Source organism: Anolis sagrei, chromosome 3 (genome assembly GCF_037176765.1).
Source record: "Anolis sagrei isolate rAnoSag1 chromosome 3, rAnoSag1.mat, whole genome shotgun sequence".
In the NCBI taxonomy this organism is placed as follows: Eukaryota; Metazoa; Chordata; class Lepidosauria; order Squamata; family Dactyloidae; genus Anolis; species Anolis sagrei.
In genome coordinates, this window is record NC_090023.1 from 255,492,528 (window position 1) to 255,519,661 (window position 27,134).

Consider the following 27,134-nt stretch of genomic DNA (forward strand, 5'->3'; position numbering starts at 1 on the left):
CCAAATGCCTGGCCCCAGAACCATGATTTAAGCTTCTTCCCGAAGGAGAGGAGGAATGGAGCCGACCTAATCTCACTGGGGAGGGTGTTCCAGAGGCCACCACTGAGAAGGCCCTGTCTCTCATCCCCGACAAATGTGTTATATGTTGGGAACACTATAAAATCTGTATTTTTTCAGGAAAGCTGAGATGCATGTTTCATCAGAGGCATATTTGACAGTTTGTAAGAGGCCTTTCTCTACAGCATCCTGCCATATGAGGAAATCTGCTTCTACAAGCTAAACAATCTTTCCTTGGAAAAATAGCTATCCCCAATAATTATAGAACTTTGACACCACATTAATGGCCATGGCTCCATTCTGTGGTATTCTGAGATTTGTAGTTGGTGAGATACTTAGATTTCTTTACTTTTGTGATTTGGTTTAGTAGTGTGGACTGGAGCTAACTAATAGACAGAATTTTAAGTACTTCACCAAATGGCAAATCCCAGGTTTCCATGGGGTATTTCAGTTATAGTTCTCCATGTGTGGATACACCTTCTGATTATTTTATGAGCCTTTGAAAACTTTTCTGACAAAACTTACACAAAATGGTGATTTTGAATGGGAACCACACATTTTCCCCCTTTTTCCCCACTGCCTTTACTTACATCATGGTTGGAATCTCTCAAGGGAAATGTACAGCTTGCCAGAAGTTTAACTGTGACCCCCATTTCTATTTCATTAGAGGAAGTTGATGGAAACTGGAATTAAGCAATGTCTGAAGAACCATAGATTCCCCAGCTATGCTGCTATGTGCCATGAAAACCGATGGTGCTGTATTTAAAAAAAATGAATAAACAGCATAGAAAATCTGCCCTCGATTAATAGTTAAAATGCATGCTTAAGCTCTGGCAAAAGCACATTTATTGCTCAAATATCTTTTTTCGGAGTGGGAACTGATCTTCATTTCTTTAATTGCTTACAAGGGCTGCTGTTTCTTGGCACATACACAACCCACAACTACTCATTTTATGTGTCTGTCAGGGGAATATTGGCTGAAGCTCTGAATTAAGTAGGAAAGCTGATTTAAATATTTGGATTATTAAACCAAAGAGAAATTCAAACAATTCAAGACCTTTGCAAAGCAAATTTGAACTCTGTTCAGCCATTCTAATTATTGTCCGTATTCATAGCAGAGAGATTCTGCCAAGTTACATTTGCGGCTGTGACTGTTTTGTAAGGAAAGTTGCCATTTGTTAGCTGGCTATGTTAATGAATCACCATTTATTTGGCAGACTGTCACTGGAAATTCAGAGTGGGGTGGTGCAGAAATTAAATCCCCTAAATAAGACCATTAATTCATTAGTTTCGAATTTACATTTCACAAGCACAAAAGTTAGTCTGACTAATCTGCTAATTGGTATTCCACAGGGGTAGCCTTGTTAGTCCGTTCAAACAAAACAAAATAAAAAGAATCCTGTGGCACCTCGGACTTTAATAGATAAGACTGTGGCATAACTTTTCATGGGCCACTGAAAGAGCACCTCTTTCTGTTTTCTACTCTAAGGAATGAATACCTTCTCATGGTAATGGGTATGTAGCTCCACTATCCTTTCCTCCAATCTGCTAAAGAGCTCAAGGTTTTTGGTCTGATCCTTTATTTGTTTGTTGATTGGTAAAATGATAAAAGTTTAGATCCATAGGCAGTTTGAAATGTCTGTATTAGACTGGGTTTAGAAATACTTTCAGCATTCAAAAGCCATCTTATGAGTGCCCCAGTACTTCATCACACTAGAGAATGAATCCACTTGCTGCCTTTTGCAGAATTCTGGGGTTGCTGCCTTTTGCAAATCCAGTTGCTGCCTTTTGCAGAATTCTGGGGTTTGTAGTTTAGGGAAGAGCCTTGAACAACTTCACTAAACTACAAACCCCAGAATTCTGCAGGAGGCAGAAACCAGATTTAAAGTGGATTCATTCTCTAGTGAGATGAAGTTGCCAGAAAGAAAAATGGAAATAATAGTTTTCTCCAGATTTCTAGGCGAAGCTTTTCAGCACTCAAAGGTCAGCTCTTTAATTTTTTCTTCTCTTGGAATATAGCCATCACGGCAATTTCAAAATCTGGTTTGTAGTTAGTTATCTAGTTTAAGATTCCAACTCCAAGGCGCTCTCTCAAGAGGCTTTTCTATGTATTAGGGATCCACTTATTGCACTCCATTGTTAATGTACCTTCTTGGTGGGATATTTTAGCTGAATAATTCCTTTCCAAATATGAGCACTCTCTACAGTAATTTCATAAAACCATAGGGTTGGGAAGGAAACTAATCTCATATACACATGTCAGGCTCTGTAATAAAAAAACTATAAGTTTCTCTCAGTCTCTCTTGCTCTCATACATATTAGAACATGTAAAAGATATTTTAGTGGGGATGTCCTTTTATGAGAATGAGAAACCACATACTTTTTCTTCTCACATGTGAGATGGTGAGATTTTTTTTTCAATGACACTCTCACATTTGTAGGAAAGCTTTTTTGTGCAAAACTGTGATATCTGAAATAGTTAATGACATGAAACTAAATACTTTTTCCACCTTCCTCACCAGTTAAACCTGCTTTTATCAAGCAGTCAGACTTTCTATACTTGCTGTGCACGTGTGTGTACATTTTGCTTCACCAAAGAAAAAGTATAACAGCGATTCCCAATACATTTTTTGTGAAGCAATCTCAATGAAGAGCAAGATGGTTCTTGAGTCATTCTCAAGCTGAAGGAGAGAACTTTTATAGAAGCTGGTTATTTCTTAGAAGACCATTTTGTTATGTCAAGACAACTCTCATCACGAATGGGAAAATGGGTGAACTCTTCGAATATCTTGTAATCTGTGTAAACCATAGTATGCTGCAATGAAAGACGATGACCTGCAGGATTTACTTTGGTGCCTGAAAAGCAAATAGGTTCAAATAACTTAAGAAAGTATATCTGAAATGGTGTTAAAAGAGATGGAAACTATCAGATCTGAGCATATCTATTTTAAAGCCTTATTTTATGAGGCTTCACCTGCACAAAGATTGAAGTTATTGCGGAAAATGCAGGATCTTGTGCCAGCTTTCATATCATTTGCCCCTTGACCCCAGAAATAATGAGACAGACAACAATGATATGGATTCAAATTGGGCAACTTTTATTGAATGTTACCTATTTAAGTTCAACTGAACTAAACTATGTGTCTAGGAACTTGGTGGCTAGCCGAGGCAGCGTCCTTGGCTATTTAGTGTGTAATATCTGTGTGCCCTGGATCCCCAACCAGGCAACCTGAAGGTAAAGTCTGGAGAAGCCTGTCTCATATTATTGTAATCGGCTTCTCCAATTTCTGTGCCAAGTGATGTCCCCTCACCCATTTGGTGACTTCTAGGTGAGTGATTGTTGTACACTGCCCCCCCCACCCTTAAGGGGTGCCTTGCGTATACCTCCATGTCTGTGTTTTCCTGATCTATTTATGCCACGGATTGGGGGCAAATGTCTATTTCGCCCCCATCCCCCACCAAGCCCCTCAAAACTTCCTGAATGCCTAACTGCAAATCAGCCAAAATTGTGCGTTACCCAAATCTGTGAGGTGTACACCATCATAACGGTAAAACTGTATTTTGTCATGTGTAATGTCTCCATGGTGTATGTAAGATCCCCTGTCCCGTGCCAAAGCCGTGCGCATGGCCCAGTTCACACGCTGTCTGGCCTTCTCGAGCTTCCTGACGTCACCGCCTCCTGGCCACCGAAGGCGTGAATGATGACCGACCAAGCGATGTGAAACCGGGGCCATGCCCGCCAGATCTTGAGAATGTCAGCACGGGCATGTAGATACAGGGCCCTGCCGTTAAGCAGGCCCAGATCGTTACCTCCGATATGGAGCACCGGCCCAACGAAGGCCCCGAACACCCTTCCACTCGACCAATGCAGTGGAAGCGCAACCCAGAGCTGGCCAAAGGACAAGTTCCTGGCGTATCTCTCCGCCCGGTGGACATAATTATGCCCACAAACAAGGATTCTCCATCTATGCACCAGCCTGGCAGTCCCTGCAAAATAAACAACAAACAAACAAGCGCTGAGCGAACCTATCGCCCACAAGCGTCCTATTTCCCCCTGCCCATTGATTTAATGGCCACATCATTATAACCCAATTGAGCTGCCAAAAAATGCCGCCCCTATACGAAAGAATGAGTGCCAAATTTATGGGCACCCTAACCCCAGCCTCTTCGGCGCCCTATCTGTGATGGCCCAAACTGATATTTTGCGAGGGGGTGGGTCTCCGCTGTCGGCGTTGGCCTACTGGTCAAAAGCGCAGGGCCTTTTAGACCCCCCCGAATGATTTCCGCCTACATAAGATTATTGCGGGAAGAACCCATCATCGAGGTCCATCGCAGGATAAGAGGGAACCCCTGTCACCCTCAATTTTGAAGGGATTGATAATGTGGGAAACCGGGGACCCAACACACGAATATGAAAAAACCCTCCGAAAAAACCTTCCCATATGTACTTAACTGCCCCCCTATCTGGGCACTGATCCAGCCAAACCTTCAACTGATTTAACTTAATTGGGCTGGGGCCCTTGTGAAACTGCGGCCTGTCCCGAAGGTTTCTTAACAAATTGGGTGTCCCTAAAATTACCTCTCGCGGCTCTCCCCTTGGGGCAATTCCGGGATGGGTGGGACCCATAACAAATAGAGCACGAGTGTGCGTATCGACAGTCCTTCCGTGAACAGGCTCCCTGAGCCACAAATTCCCAGCATAAAGGCTTTTGGCGCTGGGACTGCAGCTGGGGAGCCCCCTGCCGAGAGGGCTGTCCCGCTGTGTTCTGAATAGTGTGCCCACTGTCTGCCTTCAAGGCAGAGGAAGCCCTAGATGGATTCATAACTTCAATCCAAATTTGGTCATCAATCAAGTCCCAACGTTTGTCTGGGTGGCAAGCCGCTTCAGCTCTAAAATGCCTATCATACTCTAGCCAAGCGTTAGGAGGGCCGCTAACATAAGCCTTGTTAATAATATTCTGATACTGCCACAAAGCTGTAGCCCTTTCCAGGGCAGCATCAGAAAGCAGATTTGCGTACATTGTGAAACAAGGGAGCCAGTTCTCCCAATTCTGCTCAACCTTGCGTTTCCTAATTTTCTCCTTACTGTCCTCATCTAACTCATCCTTCTCCTTCTTATCCAGATCCCTGAAGTACAGAGAAAAGATATCGACGTATTCATTTCTCAGTATCTTCTCCATGGTTTTGGTTGCTAAATGGGAACCTAAACCTGTTAGACTAACAGTAGGAGTAGCTTGCGGTGGCCATTTTGCTGTACCCCAAAAATTTTTGGCATCACCCGTTCGGGCCGATTCCAGAGTGATGGTAGCCTGGCTGGCTGCTTGAGTGGTGGAAGCAGCCCTATTTTCCCCTATACTGGGTTCCGACCCCACAGCGGACTGACTCCCAACTGAAGCGTGTGACTGAACCCCCACCACAGAGTGACCCCGCCCCTGATCCCAGGGCCATGTGAGTGAGGTGGAAGTGCTTGCTGATGTGAGTGCGGTGGAAGTACCTGCTGATGTACTAGGACCATCCACCGTCCGTTCCACCCGGACCTCCTGTGGCTTGTGGACAGCCGTCACCAACTGCTCGCGTCCCGATACATCAGTGGAAGCAGCAGTCGACACCTCCGTCTGGGTGGACCCGGCCACAGCACTGGACATGGAGTCCAATGCCGCGGGCTGACTGGGTCCGGCCACAGCAGCCGCCATGGACCCGGACGTAGACTGCACAGCGGGATGCTCTTCAGGGCTGGTGATGGTCTGCACTGCCGAAGACACCACAGAAGAGCCCTCCGCAACCCCCAAGACCGCGACCGACTCTAAAATAGAAACACGGGACAACAAGGATTTAAACGATTGCTTCTTGCTTGCCCGGCGATTGGGGCGAGAACCAGCCCCACCAATCCCCACTCCCCTATCCTTTTCAACTTGGTTAACACGCTGAAGAAGGGCCTCTAAATCCTCAACAGACACGCCATCTTCATCCGACGATGACCCCTTCCTGACGTAAAGGGCGCTTGTGACCCGTCTTCTCCGCGGGACCCTTTCCCTTAGGGCCCCCTTTGTTCTTCTTTGAAGGCATCCTAAAGAACGAAGGAGAGTAGAAGACACCAATGAGAGCAAGCTCCGCACACAGTGCACGTTTGTCCCCGTAGCAGCCTCCCCCGAGAAACACCCTGTGTCGTTCCCCATCTCCCACTTATGGCGCCCTAGTGCTTACGGCACCATATAATCATAGAATCAAAGAGTTGGGAGAAACACCATGTGTCATTCCCCATCTCCCGCTTATGGCGCCCTAGAATCACAGAATAAAAGAAATGGAAGAGACCCCATGTGCCATCCCCCTCCCCGCCTACAGGAGGATTATGCTTCCAATGCCTACGCCGCATGGGCATCCACATGTTTAGGCAATTATAAAATATACCAAGGTAATGTATGTCCACATCTGCAACAATATGGGGAGAGGGTGTGAAGGTTACCCATACCCCCCATAGTGTTAGGCAATTCTAAAATATACCAAGGTAATGTTTGTCAACATCAGCAACAAGATGGGGAGAGGGTGCAAAGGTATACCCATACCCCCCATAGTGTCATAGAATCAAAGAGTTGGAAGATACCCCACTTTGTGAATCATAAACTCAAAGGGGTGGAAGAAACCATGGGGTTTGCCTCTTGCCCCCATAGAGTCAAAGAGTTGGAAGAGACCCCAGGTGTCAATCATAACCAAAGAGTTAGAGACCCCATGTGTCAGTTAATCCATCCCAAAACTTGATTAGGTGCCCCCAAGTAAGTGGCCATGGCCTAGTCAATCATAGAATCAAAGCATTGGAAGAAACAGCACAAGCCCTTCGTTCCAACCCTTGCCATCCAAGTCATGCCACCCATTCCCTTGACCAGTGGCCATCCCACCTCCCCTAGAGAGAGTTAAAAAGATCTCCTGAGCCCTCAGCCCCAAAGAAAAATGCATGCAGAGATCCCAACCTTAAATTGCCTGGAGTTATACAAGATGTTGTGATGTTTTGGCTTATATTTTGGTATATATGACTCAAACCGGCCACATTTAAAGAGCTTCACAGTAGTGTACACATTTATATATATATATATATATATATATATATATATATATATATAATTTACATACTAGGCAATGCTTGCCCCCCGAACCTCAGTGAAAGGGGAAGAGGTGTGAAGTTACCCCCTGCCCCTATAGCGCCATAGAATCAAAGAGATAAAAGGGGGCCCTCCAAGTGTCTAACATAAAATCAAAGAGCTAGAAGGGACCACGGGGTTCGCATATTGCCCCATGGAAGCCGAGAAACAAAATATTGGATATGCCCTGGTTTAAGCTGCAACTGCGTCACACCTAATTAAAATGGCGGTGCGCGCCGCAAACATGGCCCTTCACAGCGGCGGCCGCCAAAAAATGGCGCACGTCGCGCACGCGCGCCTTCGGCGCCAGCGACAACTGCATCACCAAACTTAAAATGGCGCCGCGCGCCGCAAACCCGGCACCTTTGCCGCGGCGCCCATCCAAAATGGCGCCCGCCGCGAGCGCGCCTTTGGTGCCAGCAAGTAGCGCCCCCGAACGCAGGCGAGGCCTGCAAGACGGAGTGCGCAAGAGCCGGAAAATAGGAAGCCGAAAAGGCACCCCCTTTCCCGCCCGATAAAGCGGAAAATGGCGGCCGTGACTCGTTCCCGGCCGTGGGCGCGCCCTTCCGTCCTCCCGCCGGGCCGCTTCCCCGCCGTGCAGCCTCTCCCGCCGAGCCGCCTCGTCGCCGGACGTCCCGCGGCCCCGATCCAAGCCAAGCCGGCACGCCGACGCGATCGCGGCGCCAAACTCCTTCCGAGCCGCTTCTGGCTCCCCCGAGGGAAGGAGAGAGGCACCTCTTCTTCCCGACCCTTCCCAGGAGCAGACCTTGCTTGCGTCCTTCTCCTAGAAAGTCTTAACAAGACTGAAGGAAGGAGGCTGGCTCACGTGATCAGCCAGCCCCCTCCCTTCTTCTAGGAGGTTCGAAGGAACCTCCATTCTCTGCCTTCTGGGGGGAGGGGCAAATCGCTCTCCCAATCAACTGCGTTGGTTGGGAGAGTCCCTTGTCATCCACGTGGCTCCAAGGCCACATGAGGCCCTCATTCTAACATCCAAACAAAGCTTAAAAAGTTATTTTATATGAAAGAAGGTTTACTGAAACCACACATATCTGATTACTAGCATTTCCTCTGCTGCTGCTCAGCTAAGCATGCCATCAATATATTGTTGTGCTCATTTTCCTAAATAACAACTTCCCAAGCTCTGCATTCAGGCAGTGTGAATATTAATTGCAGGGGAAGGGGGATTGCATCTTCCAAGCCCATAATACATTATTTGTGTATTGAGTGAAATGCCTGTAGAGAGGAACTTGCATATGTAGTTTTCCTATGATTGTGAACTCTACATCATTGGGAACTCTAAACACAAGGGGAAACCTGTTTATATCCAGCAAGTTACCTTTTACAGGTTTTTGTACAACACATGGAAAGCAAGACTTCAGAGCGTGCAGGGATGACAAGTACAATATCATTTTCACTATCTGCTCAGTTGGCATTTACGTCTTCTAAATTAGTGCTTCTTAACTCTAATCAACTCAAAGCACACAACACCTCCACCCAAAAACTAGGAAACATCAGTGGAAGAACTAGTAGATGTCAATAAATAGGTCCTGGTGGGAATAACAAATCCATTTTACTGGGAAGAAATGTGCATCTTTCTCAAATCATTTGTGGTTTTAAGGAAGAGCAGGTACATTTCGAAAACATGGTACCGGTTTTTTAAAATAATATATATATTTGTATGTATGTAGAAAGAGATCCCAAATGACAGATTAAACTAGTGTGGAGAATATGTATTTCACTTGTGGGAGAAAACTGGATATTTAAAATGGAAGTAACACTTTCTGTTCCTCTACCACTGAAATGTTTGTACAATTAGCAGTGGGCTCTTGGGGACCTGGGGAGGCAGGAATGGATAGTTGTTGCTTATGACCCACCCTGATCTTGGCTTCCTCTCAATTTCCCTGCTCTTGAATGCTTAAGCATTTACAGTTCCCAAATGCCTTTCAACTGCAATCACACATAAAATATAACGCTCTAATAAAATTAGGGACATATATAGAAATCTTACCATTATTGAGATTATAGCTGACCATTCCAGCATTTCAAGACACCACGTTACAGTTTATCAGTACTCCTGAGAAACTTTTGCTCCAAAATAAGATTGAGGCCCTAAAAATATTCTCCATCATGATATTTGCAATTTGCCCTGTATCTGAACAAAAGCAGTACCTTTCCCTTTGTGTAGCAAAACATTAAGAATTTAGTAAGTTAGTTCTTGCAGATGTAAATTTAATTCCTGCAGACATAAGCCTACTTAAGATGATATGATTTGTCAATAGGATTGCCGCAAACTTATTTTATTAGTTCATGCCACAAGGCAACACATTGTCACATTGTAGTCACATTCGGTTTCATTCTGGGAGAAAAGTGGGTTATAAAAAAGATGTTAGAGGGGGAGCATTAATTTTCTATTGCTTATTTTACAATCACAAATATGCACCCGTTTTATTTGAGACCAATTTTGAGAAGTCTTACTCTTGAGAGTGGCTCAAAGCAAAGGATGAATGAGTTAGGGTTTTTTTTTTTTTTTTGGTGATCAAGTTATGATTTACATCCATAATTATGAATTACATTAGCCAGAGCACTTGTGTTGCCCATGTGACAAAGAAAACAAGGAGTCTCAAAATGATTGCAACTTCTTGTCGCTTATAAAGTCTCATTACACTTGAAGAAAAGAGGTACAAGTACCCTATGGGATTTTTTGATCAAATCCATTATGAGCAATATGAAAGATTAGGAGTAATAAAAACCATAATGTGTTATGACAATATGTGTGGCATAATAAAAAAAAACCATTGTAGTCTCATATTATAAAGATCCCTGAGGTGAATTTGGACTATAAAGTTTCTGATTGAATTTATTTTGTAGTCTTCCATTTAAATCTATAATTGTATAAAATGTGCATGAAGTGAAACCCTTATCTCTATAATTTTTGGTAAAACAGTAATGGTGCGCTTGTTATCTCTCCCTTATCTTCCATGTAGCATTGGATTCATTTAGCATTGTATGATATAGAATCATTTGACTTGTTCATAAAACAATGCTATTGAAGATATTCAGATCTGTCAGTCAAGTTTTTTAATTAACTAGAAGAACAAACTTAGAATCATAGATCAAATTAACAAGATTACTTCAGGTAAACTTGTAAAAAAAAACCTTTGTTCTCTTTGCAACTGAAATTCCAGTTCACGTAGAGCCCCACGAATAAACAAAACACCAGGGCCTGAATTTAAACCATAATTTTTAATAAACTTTAAACCATATTTTTATCAACCTTAATCATAAGGGATCTTGTAGAAATATTTGTTAATGAATTTTGATTAAGTCCTTCTTGACAATGTGAGTGGTCTGCACAACTGAAGCAATGAAATGCTTTCTTTCCACTCTGTCCTTCAGCCTGGTTAACAAATGCTGGTTAAGGGTGAGGATGGGACTTCTTCAGTTTCCATTTTAATAATAAAATTCCTCTCCCGCTTTTAGTGGTACCTAATTTCTCTAAACACAGCTAAAGCTGTATTTAATTTGCTTAGGTAAACAATGGAGCTAGGCTGACAGTTGGCAGCTCACGCCAACCTGGGGCTTCGAACTTGCGACCTTTTGGTTGCTAGATCTTATAATTGCTGATGGTTTACCAGCTGTGCTAAACCTCTGGCTGCCTAGTCTGAATTTACTAATTCTTTGTCATTCAAGAAGCAAAAGGGCTTTAGAGGTGGGAGGGAGCTTGCTCCTCTCAAGTTCCTTTGCTTCCTAAATGGCCAAAAATCTGCACTGCACCAGTAAGACAGATTATATGTCATTATGGGAAGAATAGATGAAGGAGGGGGGAGTCATTGCCATCCTACCTCCCCAGGCTGCCTGAGCCCAGGGAGCATGGAATGGTTGTGGAAACATGATCCTGGATCTCATGTTGGGATCAAGGATGGCTGCCTCCATTGCCCAAACAGTGGGGAAGATCCAGATCTTGTTACAAAATTTCCCAGTGTTTTTAAACCTGGAATCAAGACAGATTAAGTAGTTAACTCCAAGTTCACTTTCATTAGCCTGTGTGTGTTATATGGCTGCACAAGGCTAATGGGATTGCTACACTGCATTATATGGCAGTGAAGATGGACCCCCCAAGAGATTGCTTTCAAATTCTTCTAGCCCTTTCATATGTTTATATGATGATAGGCTTGCTCATTTTTGTGTTTTTGAACATAAAATATTCAGCCAGCCTCAGGGGAATTAACAAAGGAGTCAGCTTCTGATCATCCGTGGTTGGGAACAAGTGACGAGCCTTAAAAGTTTTAGATTAAAGAAAAAGACTGACACTTAAAAAATAGATTGAATGTCACTTTCTCAGAGAATCAATGCAGCTACATAGAAGCATGGAAGTTTAATGTTTCAAATGGATTAATGCAGTTCAAGTAACTAGGAGAGCATGCCTCATTAACTGCAGCTTTTTGGAGTATTATTACTTCAGGCACATTACTCTCCAGGTAACTTTTTTCATTGAGTTTACAGGCATGTGAAAATGTACAAAAATATTGGAGATGTGATATATTGCCAGGAAAGCAACCGGCACTTCTCACAAAGTTAGAAAGAAAAGGATAGACAGTGGCAGTTGACAAAATACTCAGCTTCTAGGAGTGCTCATTTATGTAGTGACCTCCTCAGCTATTCTGAATTGGCATAGATATTGTCCTAGTGCTGTGAGTCAATGAGCCCATTTGGCTACCTGCCCCCAGTACCTGATCCACCACAATTAAGCATCACTACTGTCTATCAAACATACATGTCTTCATTTCTTGTGTACACCCCCTCACAAGAAATTTTCTCCTCCTTCTGCCCTTCACTGATCTTCCTCCACTCATGTTGCTTGGCCCACCACCAGTAGATGAATATCCTCATTCTTTTGGAGACTAGGCTTTTTAAGACCTGACTGAAGGCCAGTGGGGACCACTATCACTTGCCAGCGTGCAAGTCATTATGGCTGAGATTTTGCAATAGGACGTGCACATTAACTGTGTCAATTAATCCTTGGGTTGAATGGCAGTGTTTCACAATAAAAAATCAAATATGTGGTGGAATGCATAACCAAATATGTATGTGCTTCCCTGTGCAGCATACATTCATGTGGTATGTGAAATGCATCTCCATGCACAGGGCATGCACAATACTTTGGATATACTTTATGCTTACTTTATTTTGAACTGAATTAGGACGTTCTGCACCTATTAAAAATGTCAAAACCTTTGGTAGGGGAACTTAAAGCACGTGTAAGACACCACAAGATTTTGGTCAGTTTATTTGGATTTGTATCCCACACATCTTTCAAGGCGCTCAGGATGACACATCATTGCAACATCTCAAGACATGATCACTAGCTCAAAGTTTCCCAAAGAATTGTACAGATGAGTAAGGACATGCACCATTATCTACCTAGGGTTGATCTAGACCTGTAATTGTTAGGCCAACTGTGATCCTCCTGTGTCTCATAGATTTTTAATTGGAGTAAGAGATGATCCATAAACAACTACACTGAACTCTCTGAGTGGAAAACAAGGGCTGTGGAAAATATAGTTACACTGTTGTAGTCTGGCGTTGCCAGCAGATGTATTCAAGCCTCCGAAGAGACTTCTATGATCAGTAAAAGAAATGAAGGGGAGAATTATCCCATACAAAATGAAGTGTTCAAAAGGAATACTTTTTGATGTGGCATGTGTTCAAAAGGACCTCTGACAGAAAATAACCATTTGGAGTTTTAAAATGGAAATGCTTTTCTCACTTCTACTAAGACAGCAATATTTTATCTCTGGTGTATGTATTTCTGTCCTCCTTTCCACCCATTTCACCACAACACAAATACACACACAAACTCCCCTTAGTTCACAATGATTGGCTTCAATTGTCATGTGTTCCTTGTTGATTTGAGAAGTCAACCAGAGGGCAGGAAACCATATTGAAATAGAAGTTTCATCTCAAAGAGCTGGACTAGAATTTGTGTGTGTTCCCTTTCCTGATTTCTGTGTTAAAAGACAAAGGTAAAATGGGAGCTTTAGAAGTGACAGGCTTTGAAAAAAAATGGAGCATTAATAATTCAAAAATACAATTTGTCATCTAGTGCCATTTGACAAGCAGGCAAATGCTTGTGTAATGGGTGGTAATTATCCATTTTCCTCTCTTGTTGGATCAACAGTACAGGCGCTCAGAAGCATACAGTTCAAAGATAACACTGTGGCTATGATAAACTGCCAGCATAAATTCCTAAGCAGAGGTTGTCCTCCTGTTTTCCCTTTCAGCAGATACTGTGATCCCAGATTTTTTGCTTGTTGCCTCTTCTCTTCCACCAATCAAATGATACAGGGGTGGACAACTTTCAGGGGTTGTTTTACAGTAGAAAAGATTTTCAGTCTGTACAAAGTCAATATTTCTTGATAGATTAAGGAAAATAATTTCTTAAAAACATACATTGTGAATCTTCTTGAAATCTTTTTCATAAGCCAGAAAGAAGGGCTTGTGGTGCCATTTTTTACCCATGTGGCATCTTCAGTTTTGTGTACCTGCCTTTTCTTTTGGTATGCATGTATTTGCTATTTTATCTCAATATTATTCTAACCATGGACCCTCTCAATTGGAGCCATACATTCATTCATTATTTTACTATTTTCATCTATTGTTTTGTCTCTGCAATGAATAGGACTTTAAAAACCATTCTGAAGCTTTGTTCAAACTGGCAAGATGTTCAACATGGCAAAAGTTATTAATGAGAACAGATAACCTAGGAAAAGCTGCAGTAGTTTGCTTTTGCCTGAGTCTATAAGAAAGGTCAAGCTCCTGTCTCCTTCTGTCCTCTTGCACTATTAAATTATCAGAGTATAAATTACTTGTTATTCTTGAGCTCAGTTGGCCATAAAGGGGAAAGTAGGAGGAAAATGGAAAAACTGGAGTATTTTGAAAGAAACGCAAAAGTGGAATGATGGAAGTGCAATCAGGGCTATCACTGCCAAATCAGAAAGTATTGAACTTTATCCCCAAAACTGATTAGTTACTTTGTACACCTCCTTTAAATGTAAGACTATAATCCAAGGTAGATCTATTTCTCCAGTAGTACAGAGGCAACCTGCTGTCAGTATTCTCCCCCAAAAGCTCAGTGTTCACTCAATAACAGTGATTTTGAAGGTCACTTTCTAATGGATGGAAATCTCTGAAATACGTTGTGAATCATATGCATCTCAGATTATGCTCAGTTTTTGAGACTATCAGCTTTGAGTCTTTAAAGATTTGAATTCACAAGTTCTGAGATATATGTCCTGGGGAAAGTGCAATAGCAGTTTGTTGCTGGAGTGAATGGAGTGGGAAAGGGGAGAGAGATCCCTGTCAAGAAGCTCTAGCAAACTGAAAACTATAAAGCCTACTGTTTCTCCTTAACAGATTTTGTATTTGATTTCAGTTATGCTACACTTGCCTTAAAAAGAAGAGAGAATGTCACACAGTACATATGCTTTAGAAGAACAAATCTAACAGTTTATTCTTAATCTCCCAGTGTGATGAGGCTGTTATAGAACTGTCACGATGGCAATTCCACAGTTATCTGCAAACACACCAAGTTAAATCACAACTCCTGCATTCATCTAAGTATAGTTAATAAATTAATCTCAGTGTTACAGAGTTTTGGAGACAGAATCTTATCAATCTCTAGGATTATGTGTAATGGGCCACAATTAATGAAATATATGTGCAGTTCATCTGTAGATTCCAAAGTACTGTATAGGCTCCCCACTTCCACTCTCTTTTCATTTAGACTGTAGAATTAATGAAGTTTTATAAAAGTTTAACTGACTTGGTGCTATGGAATCGTGGAAGGTGGTATGTCACCAAACTATAGTTCAGATGATTCCATAGCACTGAACCATGAAAGTTAAAGTGATGTTGGATTCCACAGTATAGATACACCTGAAGAGAAGGCCTACTGTAGGCCTGTCTTTACTAAGAACTCTTTACTAAACAATTACTACACCACTTGGCTATCTTTTTTTTTGTTTCAGCCATGATATTCTTGTTTTAGCCATGATATTGTTTTATGATGTTGCTTTGTGATTGTGTTATGTTTTTAATTGATTGATTTTAATGTGTTTGTTTTTATCTGTGATCTTTGGGCTTGTCCCTCTGTAAGCTGCCCTGACTCCGTTTGGAGAGATGGTGGCAGGGTATAAAAATAGATATTATTATTATTATTATTATTATTATTATTATTATTATTATTTTACTGACACAAAAACACAGTATGTCACAGCAAATGAGATACATATGCTGGATTTCGTATCACAAAATCACAAGTCGAACACTTCCCAAGCATCTAGGATTGTGTGATGTATTTTCGAATGATGTGCGCAGATCCAAGTAAGGTGGCCTTTTGCAGTTGACAGATTGTGATTTTGTCAATGTTTATTGTTTCAAAATGCCAGCTGAGGTCTTTTGGCATGGCACCCAGTGTGCCAATGACCACTGGGACCACCTGTACTGGTTTATGCCAGAGCCTTTGCAGTTTGATTTTGAGATCCTGATAACGGCTGAGTTTTTCCTGTTGTATTATTGCATTGTTGTTGTTGTTGATTTCATATGATGATGATGATGATGATGATGATGATGATGATGAGGATTTATATCCTGACTTTCTCTCAATACGGAGACTTATAGTGGCTCACAATCAAAAGCATTGCCATACAACTTTATATAAATATACAAGTATTAAAACAGTATTAAACATCATTAAAAGCATATAAAATCACAGCATCTTAAAAACCTTCTTTAAAAGCCTGCCTGAATAAAAAAAGTTTCAATCTGTTGCTGAAAGGATATCAGGGAGGGGGCCATTCTGGCTTCTCTGGGCAAGGAATTTCAAAGTCGAGGGGCAGTCACCAAAAAAGGCCCTCTCTCTGGTTCCCATCAATTAAGCTTGAGATGGAGATGGGACCAAGAGAAGGGCCTCTCCTGAAGATCTCAGAGCCCAGGTAGGTTCAAACAAGGGGATGTGGTCAGCCAAAAAGCCTTAATCTGAACTGTTTAGGGATTCAGAGTTCATAATCAGCACTTTTAATTGTGCTTGGTAAAAGACTGGCAGCCAATGGAGCTGCTGCAACAGAGGAGTTGTTTGCTACCTGTAGCTCGTCCCAGTGAGCAACCTGGCTGCTGCTCTTTGGACCAGCTTAAGTTTCCAAGCACTCAGAGCACAAAGTTTTAGAGGCAGTTCCACACAGAGTGCATTGGAGTAATCCAGATGGGATGTAACAGGCATGGATCACCGTGGCCAGATATGGCTTCTCAAGGAATGGGTGCAGTTGAAACACACGTTTTAATTGTGAAAAGGCCCTCTTGGCCACCATTGACACCTGGGCCTCCAGGTTCAGCACTGAGTGCAGGAAGACCTCCAAACTGCAAACCTGTGTCTTCATCCAGCACAGGCTGAGTCCTTATTCCCTGATCTGCCTTACGACTGACCAGGAGTACCACTATCTTGTTTAGATTAAGTTTCAATTTGTTTGCTATCATCCAGTTCATTACTGATGACAAACACTGGCTTAGGCTCAGGACAGCTTCCTTGGCCTTTGGTGGAAAGGAGTAGTAGAGTTGATGTCACTTGCATATAGGTGGCAACCAACTCCAAAACTTTGGATGACCTCTCCCAGCCATTGTATGTATGTGTTAAACAGCATGGGAGACAGCACAGAACCCTGAGGAACCCCACAGATAAATGGCAGGGGGTTCAAACATGAGTCCCCCAGCATCACCTTCTGAGTATGACCCTACAGGAATGCAAGCTATGTCTTTTTTGTGATATGCAATGTTATTTTATTTGATGTGTTCAATAAGGTTTAATGTTTTATCAGGGGAGGGTCAATTTTGATATTTTATACTAGTTTTTTTATCAATGGCATTGAATTGTTGCCAACACTGTGAGTCACCCTGAGTTCCCATTGGGGTTGAGAAGGGTGGTATACAAATACCACAAATAAATATATAATAAATAAATAAGGACTGGAGCCACTGTAAAAAGATGCCTCCCAGTCCCATCTCAGTGAGACGACCCAGAAGGATACCATGGTCAATGGTATTGAAAGTCACTGAGAGATCCATGAGAACCCACAGGGTCACACTCCCCCTCTCTAGCTCTCTGCATAGGTCACCCACCAAGGTGACCAAAGCTGTCTATTTTCCGCAACCAGGCCTGAAACCAGATTGAAATGGGTCTAGGTAATCCATTTCATTCAGAAACCCCTAGAGTTGGGAGGCTACCACATGCTCCAAGACCTTGCTCAGAAAGGGCAGGTTAGACACTGATGGTTTTTTAAAATATAGATCTCACAACTGTCTGCATTAGGAGAGAACCTAAATAGAGCACCTATAGAGAACCAAAAACAGACCTACTCTGACATGTCTTTTGTTGGGGGGTGGGGGGCAGACATTAATATTTTAAAATGGCGCCATGTGTCTTATGCTCTTTTTGTAGTAGTTGTCATGTTGACAAAGACAATGATAATATGTTATTTCTTGGCAGTTCTCCTTAAGTGGTTTTATGAAGTAGCTTAAACACTATAGTTGTCCTGTCCTTCCTTTGGTATTACAGGAGAAGCATTGTTCTTCATTTCCTTTATAGCCAACTATTAGTCACACTCAAATCTCCATTCCAAAAATTCATCTTGTGTAGTGACTTCATCTACTCATCTACTTCCTTAGAAATGACCATCTAAATCAGCCTATAGAGTCTAAAAATCCCATTTACTTCATTTGAAGGCATGAATCTTGCAAGACAGGCAAGCAAAATAGGAGACAACAAAAATAAGCACTAAATGTCCCACAAAATGTTGGCCTTCACACCATATGTTCCCATATGCTAAATTGGACTACCTCACACCTACCTTGCAAGGGCATTATGAATCTCAATTAAGGCTTGCTAAGTGCTTTGGCTGTAAGGCAGGCTTCATAAATATTGTAGCACTGCAATTATCCGGTGCAGCGGGCTGTTGAAAGAGATAAGAAGTTCCTCATTGGATGTGATGTTTTGGAGAAAACTCTGGAGGATTGAAATTTATGATTTCTGCTGTTAAATGTGTATGATGGCAAGACTATGTAATAATTCAGATGGTACAAAAGTATCACTTTGTGGCATCTCTTGGGTCACTTGATTCATCCACCCAGACCATGCCTACAGGAAAATGTTCATCTTTTGCTCAATGGTGCTTTAGCAGGATTAGTTCTATGTTGGTCTCCTTTAAAAAAATATGGAGGGTAATAGCTACAATTGTGTTGTCTCAGGCATGTGATTTTGACAAGCTGCATATTTGTTACCTGACATCTGCATTACTTCCAGTTCAACATAGTAGGAGCTTATGGAACAGCTCATGGTGGGTTCAGAGCTCTTAGCCCTCTGAGCAGCCAGTTGAGAGAGTATGCCACTTGGGTAGCAAGCTGTTTCTCTGCAGATTAAAACAGTAAGTGGTAAAAACATTAGCATCAGCTGCAATACTGCCTCACTGGGTCCTATTACACTTTTTGATTCTTTGGAGCACTTACATGATTCCTCTGGGAGGTTATAGCAGTTAGACATCATTTTACCACCCAAAATTGAGTTGTATGCAATGGGGCACTGGGTTTAGAGATGGACACCAGTGTTGGATCTGGAGACCATTGTCTGCCTTTGGACCCCTCTCAGGACTACACTGCCAAAAATGTGAAAAAGATATCATGGAAATCTGGACAGAAGTGGCTGGAAATCCCATTCTGGTTTTGAAAAAGTGTATTTTTATGCTATCCTATGAATGTGTGTTTGTGCATTGAGTAGATGTGTATCCTTGGAAATTTCCCTACTAAAGTACAACATGTACTGTCTCCTGTTCAAGTGTTCTATAAATTCTAGACAATATGTTACCAGATATGTTAGTAAAATGATGCTTTCCATGCTTGCATATTAAATGCAAGTAATAATGAGAAAAGTACAGAAGTTACTCAATATAATTGCATGTCAGTTGTCAGTTAGTAAACTCTAGTAGATGTTTGCTGTCAAATTCAGAACAACAAGAAATGCCAGCTGTCACATACTGTTTAGAGAATACTCAGTATTGAGAAATACAGAATATATGTTTTAGAGAAGTGTTCTGCAGAAATCCCACTACCAGCAACCAGTTAGAAGTCCAAACACTGCAACTTGAAACCTGTAAATTACATATCTCTTATATAACTAGCCAACCATTTTTTTTTCATTGGTTCAAGTCCAGGATTATTTTTTGAAATAAATATTTAAAGAACAGATTTCCCTAGCAGCTTATGAGGCAAGGAATTTATTGTTTTATTTATCATTTTCATTTATTACAATATTTATATTCAGTCCTGTCTAATACAATGCATAAATATAGGATGGGTAGCACCTGATTTGAAAGTGGTTAATGTGAAAAATGTCTAGAGTTCTTAGTATACAATCCGTTAAACATGAGTTAACAGTTAGATGACTTGGGCAAAACAGCTATTGTAATTAAAGGCTATATTAACAGAGATTAAAGGCTATATTAACAGAGATAGTATCCAGAATCTATAAGTATATAATGTTGCTCTATCCTGCTTGGACCTTATTTCACATACTGTGTCTGGTTTTTGGCACATCAATTCAAGAAAGATATTGACCTTATGAAATGATTACTGAAATTATTTTCTATAGTTATCTTCTAATAACAGAGGTACCCGTGCCAACTTACCCTCAGGTCAAATCCCCCCAGAGCTAAAATCTTTTCTCTTCTAAGTGTTATCCAGTCTTTTAGCCATGACTTTCCACAAGCTTCAAAAAAACAACTTGAAGTTGGGGAGGCCCAATCCTCCTCTTTTTTTGATATCTGTCAGGTTCCTATATTTTATCCTCGGTTTTTTCCCTTCTCATATAAATCTTGAGATATCTTTCTTCCATTCTTCAAATGTTTTGTTAGTTCTAATAATTGGTATATTTTAGAACAGGTACAACAATCTTGGCAATAAATTCTTTTTTACAATTGCAATCCTGCCCAGTAGTGAGAGTTTCAAATTCCTCCATGAATTTAGATCTTTTTTAATCTCATTCCATAATTCTTGTTGTTGTTGTTCACTCGTTCAGTCGTCTCCGACTCTTCGTGACCTCATGGACCAGCCCACGCCAGAGCTCCCTGTCGGCCGTTACCACCCCCAGCTCCTTCAAGGTCAGTCCAGTCACTTCAAGGATGCCATCCATCCATCTTGCCCTTGGTCGGCCCCTCTTCCTTTTGCCTTCCACTTTCCCCAGCATAATTGTCTTCTCTAGGCTTTCCTGTCTCCTCATGATGTGGCCAAAGTACTTCAACTTTGTCTCTAGTATCTTTCCCTCCAGTGAGCAGTCGGGCTTTATTTCCTGGAGGATGGACTGGTTGGATCTTCTCGCAGTCCAAGGCACTCTCAGCACTTTCCTCCAACACCACAGCTCAAAAGCATCGATCTTCCTTCGCTCGGCCTTCCCTAAGATCCAGCTCTCACATCCGTAGGTGACTACAGGGAATACCATGGCTTTGACTAGGCGGATCTTTGTTGCCAGTCTGATGTCTCTACTCTTCACTATTTTATCGAGACTGGACATTGCTCTCCTCCCAAGAAGTAAGCGTCTTCTGATTTCCTGGCTACAGTCTGCATCTGCAGTAATCTTTGCACCTAGAAATACAAAGTCTGTCACGGCCTCCACGGTTTCTCCCTCTATTTTCCAGTTGTCAATCATTCTTGTTGCCATATACTTGGTTTTTTTGACGTTTAGCTGCAACCCGGCTAATAATTCTACAAGGTTGTTTTTTAATAATTGGGATTTATTTGCTGTTATTTGTATTCCTAGATATTTGTTTTTGGATGCAATTTGCATATTCACCATTTCACCAAGTTTCTCTCGATTGGCCTTTGATATGTTATTTGTCAATATAATTGTTTTCTTCTTATTTATTTTGAGTCCCACTAGTTTTCCAAATTCTTTGATTTTTTTGGATCCATTTTTTGATGTTGTTTCTAGGTTCTTCAATAAAACATATCAAATCATCTGCAAAAGCTTTTATTTTGCAACTTTGTTTTCCTACTTTTGGTCCTTTTAATTCTTGGTCAGATTATATAATTCTCATTAGGATTTCAACTAACATCATATAAATGAGAGGGGAAAGCGGGACAGCCCTGTCTAGTTCCTTTGTCAAGCTGGAATGTTTCTAGAGAAGGACAACCAAAATGGTCAAAGATCTGGAAATCAAGCCTTATGAGGAACAACTTATTGAGTTGGGTATGTTTAGTTTGGAGATGAGAAGACCATCTTGAAAGATATGAAGGAATATCATGTAGATAACGAAGTTACTTTTTTCCTGCCTCTCCACACTCTAGATCATAAACCAATAGATTCAAAGTTGAAGAAGAAAGAGTCTACCTAAACTTTTGGAAGACCTTCTTTATTCTGTTTACAAATGGGCTACAGTGTCTCAGAGGTTTGTGGTTTTTGAAAGACTTTAAACAAAGGGTGGGTAGGCATCTTTCAGGAGTGTTCTAATTTTTTTTAATTTTATCATGGTTTAAAACATTTGTTATACAATGTTATGCAGCAGACACTTAATATTCAATATTCAATACAATCTGAAATACATTTTTTGCATCTACTATTATTTTCACACATATATATTTTCTATTTTCAGGAGTGCTTTAGTTGAATATTTCCACAAGACAGGAAGTTGAACTAGTTGGCTCTTGTATCTCTTTCAAACTCTAAAATTCTATGATTCTGTATTATAAAACAGAGTAGGCCTTCCGCTTTTATGAGGGTTATGGTCACAAGACTCCCACAAAAATAGGACCAAGAGATTCATCGAGCTGAATAATCAAATCTGTATGAGTAATCAAGTCTGCAAAAGTTAAACCCACAAATGTGGAAGACAGACTGCTAAATGTTTTAGACCAGAGTAACACGGACAAAAATCACATGTCTTTAGAGATTCAGACCACAAAGGTTTTGATGAAAAGTCCAATTTAAACATGGCTCTGGAATAAAACCATTGTTGAATAACAGTTTTCACTATTCTTTCTGGTATCAGTGAGATCGCAATGAGAGCAGTAAGGGGCCAGGTCTAGCTGTCTCAGCATGGCATCCCAACCTACTGAGAGGATGGAAAAGCAATGGATTGACATTTGCCTGAGGTCTGACACTCTAGCCAGTCCAGGTGAGACTTCTGAACAATCTCAGCATGAGAGCATTGGTGTGCTTATATGTACAGCTCTTGGTAGTGTTCTCTTGTGTATGAGAGATGGATAGGTCCCTTTTAGCACTGACAGATCAAAACCAAGTTTGTACAGTAGCATTAGTGAGTTTGTCAAAGAGAAGGAAGATCTGACTTGAATAATTGAAGCCACAGGGCTTTCTCCCTTACTTCTTCGATAGTGTTCTCACTATTGTTTCAAATAATCTTTGAGGGTTATGATTTTACTGTAATGGTGGTGTAGAAGCCTTAGAAGATGGGAATTGTAGATTTTGAACGAGATGTTCTATCGCTTCCCCTTTAATCTGTGTACCAGATTAGGGTAAAAAGAGCATTTGAGAAAGGATGCCAAATAGTTACTTTGATGTAGAAATTCTTTCATTCGAAATCTTCAAGTCAGGACTTCATAAAGCAGAAATCTTTCTTCTTTTATAAAATGGGTAGCAAATAATGAAAACCACCTGAATTAAAATCATGGAAACCACCTGATCCTTATGTGCCAGATGCATTTCAAACCTTTCCAGTATGCATTTACATTCGGTTTTCTGAAAACTATTTTGGTAGCCAGGGAAGATGAAAGCACTGTGAATCAAGATGTCTTTTTTTTTAAAAAAAAATGCACATGCAATTCATGATCAGCACAGTCACTGAATCAGAGCCAGAAGAAGGTAGAAGTAGTTCCAGGAATCAGAGCCAATAGAGTTCAGAAGAGAATTAGGGCCAAAAGATCAAGCCAAGCAACAAGCTAAAAGACAAAATAAGTCAAATACTAAAAAGGCTACAATTATTAAGACAAATTGTCAGAGGAAAAATCCTTTATAACCACTCCAATTAGAAAGAGTCATCAGCTAGTCATTTGGGAAATGGAACCATTCCAGTATCTGGGAAACCTGTATTCTGCAGCCCTGAAGACTCAGCACATGACACAGCTGTGAATAGAACCATGCGTTTTTGAGAATAGTAGACCTGTCAACTACTGATGGTCATCATTCAATTCTAAGAGCAATGGATGTGTATGCCAAAAACAGCATGCCAAAAAATAAAACGAGTCCCCCCGGAACCATGATGAGCACTCAGTGAAACAATGGCTAATCATTCAACTACCACATCCAGTATTTTCAGATGCAAAATCATTAAGGGTACAAAAATAATTTCTAGACAATACTTTGATATTGGAGCCCCCGGTGGCGCAGTGGGTTAAACCCCTGTGCTGGCAGGACTGAAGACCGACAGGTCGCAGGTTCAAATCCAGGGAGAGGCGGATGAGCTCCCTCTATCAGCTCCAGCTCCTCATGTGGGGACATGAGAGAAGCCTCCCACAAGGATGATAAAAACATCAAAAATCATCTGGGCATCCCCTGGGCAACGTCCTTGCAGATGGCCAATTCTCTCATACCAGAAGCGACTTGCAGTTTCTCAAGTCGCTCCTGACATGACAAAAAAACCCAAAAACCTTTGATATTTCTAAGATGCAATGTCTGGGAGTAAGAGGGTATTAGTGATCACAATCTGAAACAGTTTGAGGTCTAAATATAAATAAGAGTAGTAATGTGGGATTGAGAAGAGAAGACGATAACATCTTTAGGTGTGTCTACAGCAAGCAGGCTAGCCTGGTGTAAATCTTCTCTTGGAACAGCCCCATATTCATCACTTACATGTCCAGACAACCTGGGAAAGCATCTGCTATACTGTGCTGCCAATCCCTCTGTGTTACTGTTGCTCCTAGCTGCTCATTGACTGCTGTATGAGCTCCTGGCCATACAGCTGATGTTAGAATGGGGCACCTTCATGACCAGCAAGGGGAATAATTTATTTCACATGTGAACAGTGGATTAGGCCAAACCAGACCTGATCGAGCTGTCCAGACTGCCTCAAAGCCCCAGGATATTCCAGAGTTTCTTGCAAACCAGGGGCGTTTCCGTACAATACCTATAATTTGGAACAGAATTGATTAAAAAAGGGGAGTGGGTGACCAGATGATGTTTGTGCCAAATGCATGCTCAATCGCAGCAATGGAGGGAAAATCCCAATTCAAAAAGGTCCTCCTTTATCCCGGTTCCAGGTGAAAAAAGTGAATTTTCTTATGACTGTGTGGCCCTGCAGCATTGGGAAATCCCTGTAAAGTTTGGGATTTTCCTCTTTACCCCCTGTAGAGACGGCTTCCCACCCTTTCCAGTTTTAAGAAGCTTGAAACAGCTGATCAGCTGTTTGTCCACCCACAGAAACACAGCCAATTTCCAGATGGTTTCAAGAAAGAATAAACAGAGAAAATCTGGCTGCATTAAAAAAAAATCTCACCATTATGTGCTGATGCATATATGCGCACATAGGAATCTCTCCATGTTTGTATTAGGATATTTGCATGTATGCATATAAGCATCAGCACATAATTGAGTGACTGTTTGCTTTTGTTTTTAAAAAAGCCCTTCAAGGTGGATGTCCCCCGTCCGCCTTCCATTTTATCCTGAGACACAGAAGGGCTGCGAGAATGGCAGGGGAAGAAAGGTCTGTGTGGGGACCTGCTCTGAAGTCCCAGGTTTGTTTATCCCACATATTACTCCCATGTTTTGGTGATGTCAGGAAGCACCTCAGGAATACTCACCAGAAGTCATTCTGCAAAGTTTTTCAGCCCAGTACAGATGGCCCTTTCTCTGGTTTCTTTAGAGGTTTTTTTTTTTTTTTTTTTTTACAAATTCATTGAAGAAGAGTATAAAGTCTCATTACCAAGGGTGTAAACTGAACATATTCCAAGGCACAGTACAGACAGACCATGTAACCTGTTTAAAATTAGAATCTCCTTTCCTGGAGGCTACCAGAAGAAGCAATCTTTCTTCTTTTTACTCAAGGAAAAGAGAAGTCCAAGGAAAAATAGGGGGTGAAGGCTGGGATAAGAAAGTGCCTTGGTAGAAAATAACAAGATAAGATAGCACATTAGATCTTATAGAAAAGAATAGGATACATACTTGGTCAACATACCATGGTTGAAGATATTGATTTCTCTTGTGACTTGAATGAAAAAAAGTTTATGTGATAGCACATACAACCCTTAAAACTAGGCATTTTGTGTAACATATTTCAAGAAAAGCAATTTTCTCTGTCAAAAAGGTAGAGGCAATTAAAGTTTCATCTGTTTATAAATATGCATTTTAGAACCAAAAATGAAAAAACCTGGAGTGTTCTTTTCAGAGTGTGCTCAAAGTAGTTGACAGATTTCATCTAAACAGTTTCAGTTTTGATTCATTTGGAAATTCCAAGTTTGATGATTTTTTGAATAAACATGCAGGCAAATAGACAAAAATTCAGTTTTATCATGAACGAACCATTTGCAGTGGGAGTGATTAAAGAAAGCATAAAATCTGGCTCCATTGTTTCCTTATTGTAACACTTGAACAAAAGCAAACTTTCTTTTTACATGTTTGTTATCCAGAAAAACATACAAAATAAAAGTGGCTTCTTCTTTTTTTTTTTTTGAATGGTTAAGAAAGAAACTAAGCAAAGAGAAGAAGATTAAAAGAAAATGATAAAAAGAGGCTGTTCCCAGTCTCATTCTTGTAGGTTTTTTTCCCCTTCCAGTAGGCTAATATTTTTTTAATCAGAGTGGCTTTTGGCAGATTCTGTTTTTAAGTAGTAGGCTCAGTTTATTTCCTTTGCACGATTAATTTGAATTAATGTGCTTGTATATTTAATTACAAATATATAATTACATATAATACAATTATATTATGTAGATTATAACTATGTATAATACAGATTGAATATCTCTACTTGGGAAGAGAAGTGTTTTGGATTTTGTTTTCTGATTTTGTAATACCTGTATTTCAATGTACATACAAAGATAGATACATAATGGGATATCTTGGAGACAGGATTCAAGTATAAATACAAAATTAATTTCACATACACTCTGTACCCATAGCCTAAAGGTAATGATATAAACAATTTTTCAATATTTTTTTGTATGAAGGAAAGCTTGAAGTGTCAGAAAGTAAAGGTGTCACTATCACAGTCATCCATGTGGACACTGGATCTTGGAGTATTTCAGATTTTGGAATTCTGGAGATTATATATCCTGGCAGCAGAACCAGGACACGGCCCAGAAAGTAGCGGGTGAGCAAGAAAGGGCAGGTGAGCAACTAAGGGAGGAAGGGTGGCAAAGGCGGCAGTGGCAGCAGAAGCAGGAGCCTGGAAGAGGTGGCCAGGCTCCTGCTTCTTTTGCTGCAGCTGCCCTTGCCACCCTCACTCAATCACTCACTCACCACCCTCCCTTGCTTCCTCACTTACCGGGCCAGGCTCCAGTGGCAGAACCAGGACTCAGCCCGGTGAGTGAGTGAATAAGGGAAGGTCACAAAGGCAGCCACTGCTGCTACCTTTGCTGTCTGAATGAGTGGGATAGGGAGCTGAGGCCTGGAGGAGACAGAAAGGGGAGGCCAGACTCCTGCTTCTGTCGCCACGGCTGCCTTTGTCTCCTGCCCTCTCTTGCTTGCACAGAACCAGGACCTGGCCGGAAGGACGGGTGAGCAAGGGAGGGTGGCAAAGACGGCAGAATCCAGGTTGTTCACTGGGGCTGGCTGCAGAGAATGGACAACCCCCTTGTTGCAGAAGCTTCACTGGCTGTCATTCTGTTTCCAGGCGCAATTAAAAGTGCAGGTTAGAACCTTTAAAGTCCTAGATTGTTCAAGTCCAGGCTATTTGCCTGACA

General features: G+C 41.3%; 2 protein-coding genes across 4 annotated transcripts in view; one reads left to right on the top strand and one right to left on the bottom strand.

The window, feature by feature from the left end:
• Nucleotides 1–27,134, top strand: part of NAALADL2 (N-acetylated alpha-linked acidic dipeptidase like 2) — a 972,343-nt gene that overhangs the window by 739,608 nt on the left and 205,601 nt on the right. The window lies entirely within an intron of this gene.
• On the bottom strand, nucleotides 3,133–7,118 carry LOC137096667 (uncharacterized). The gene is made up of 2 exons (XM_067466334.1): nucleotides 5,552–7,118; nucleotides 3,133–4,044 (listed from the first exon to the last, which is right to left on the bottom strand). The coding sequence occupies exons 1-2, from the start codon at nucleotides 6,231–6,233 to the stop codon at nucleotides 3,692–3,694; spliced, it is 1,035 nt and encodes a 344-aa protein (XP_067322435.1). The 5' UTR covers nucleotides 6,234–7,118; the 3' UTR covers nucleotides 3,133–3,691.

Excerpts from the sequence above, each read along its gene's own strand:
- LOC137096667 (XM_067466334.1), bottom strand. The coding sequence starts at position 6,233 with ATGGGGAACGACACAGGGTGTTTCTCGGGGGAGGCTGCTACGGGGACA. Across the intron at positions 4,045-5,551 it reads TGGTCCTAGTACATCAGCAG|GGACTGCCAGGCTGGTGCAT; the intron begins GTACTTCCACCG and ends TTTATTTTGCAG.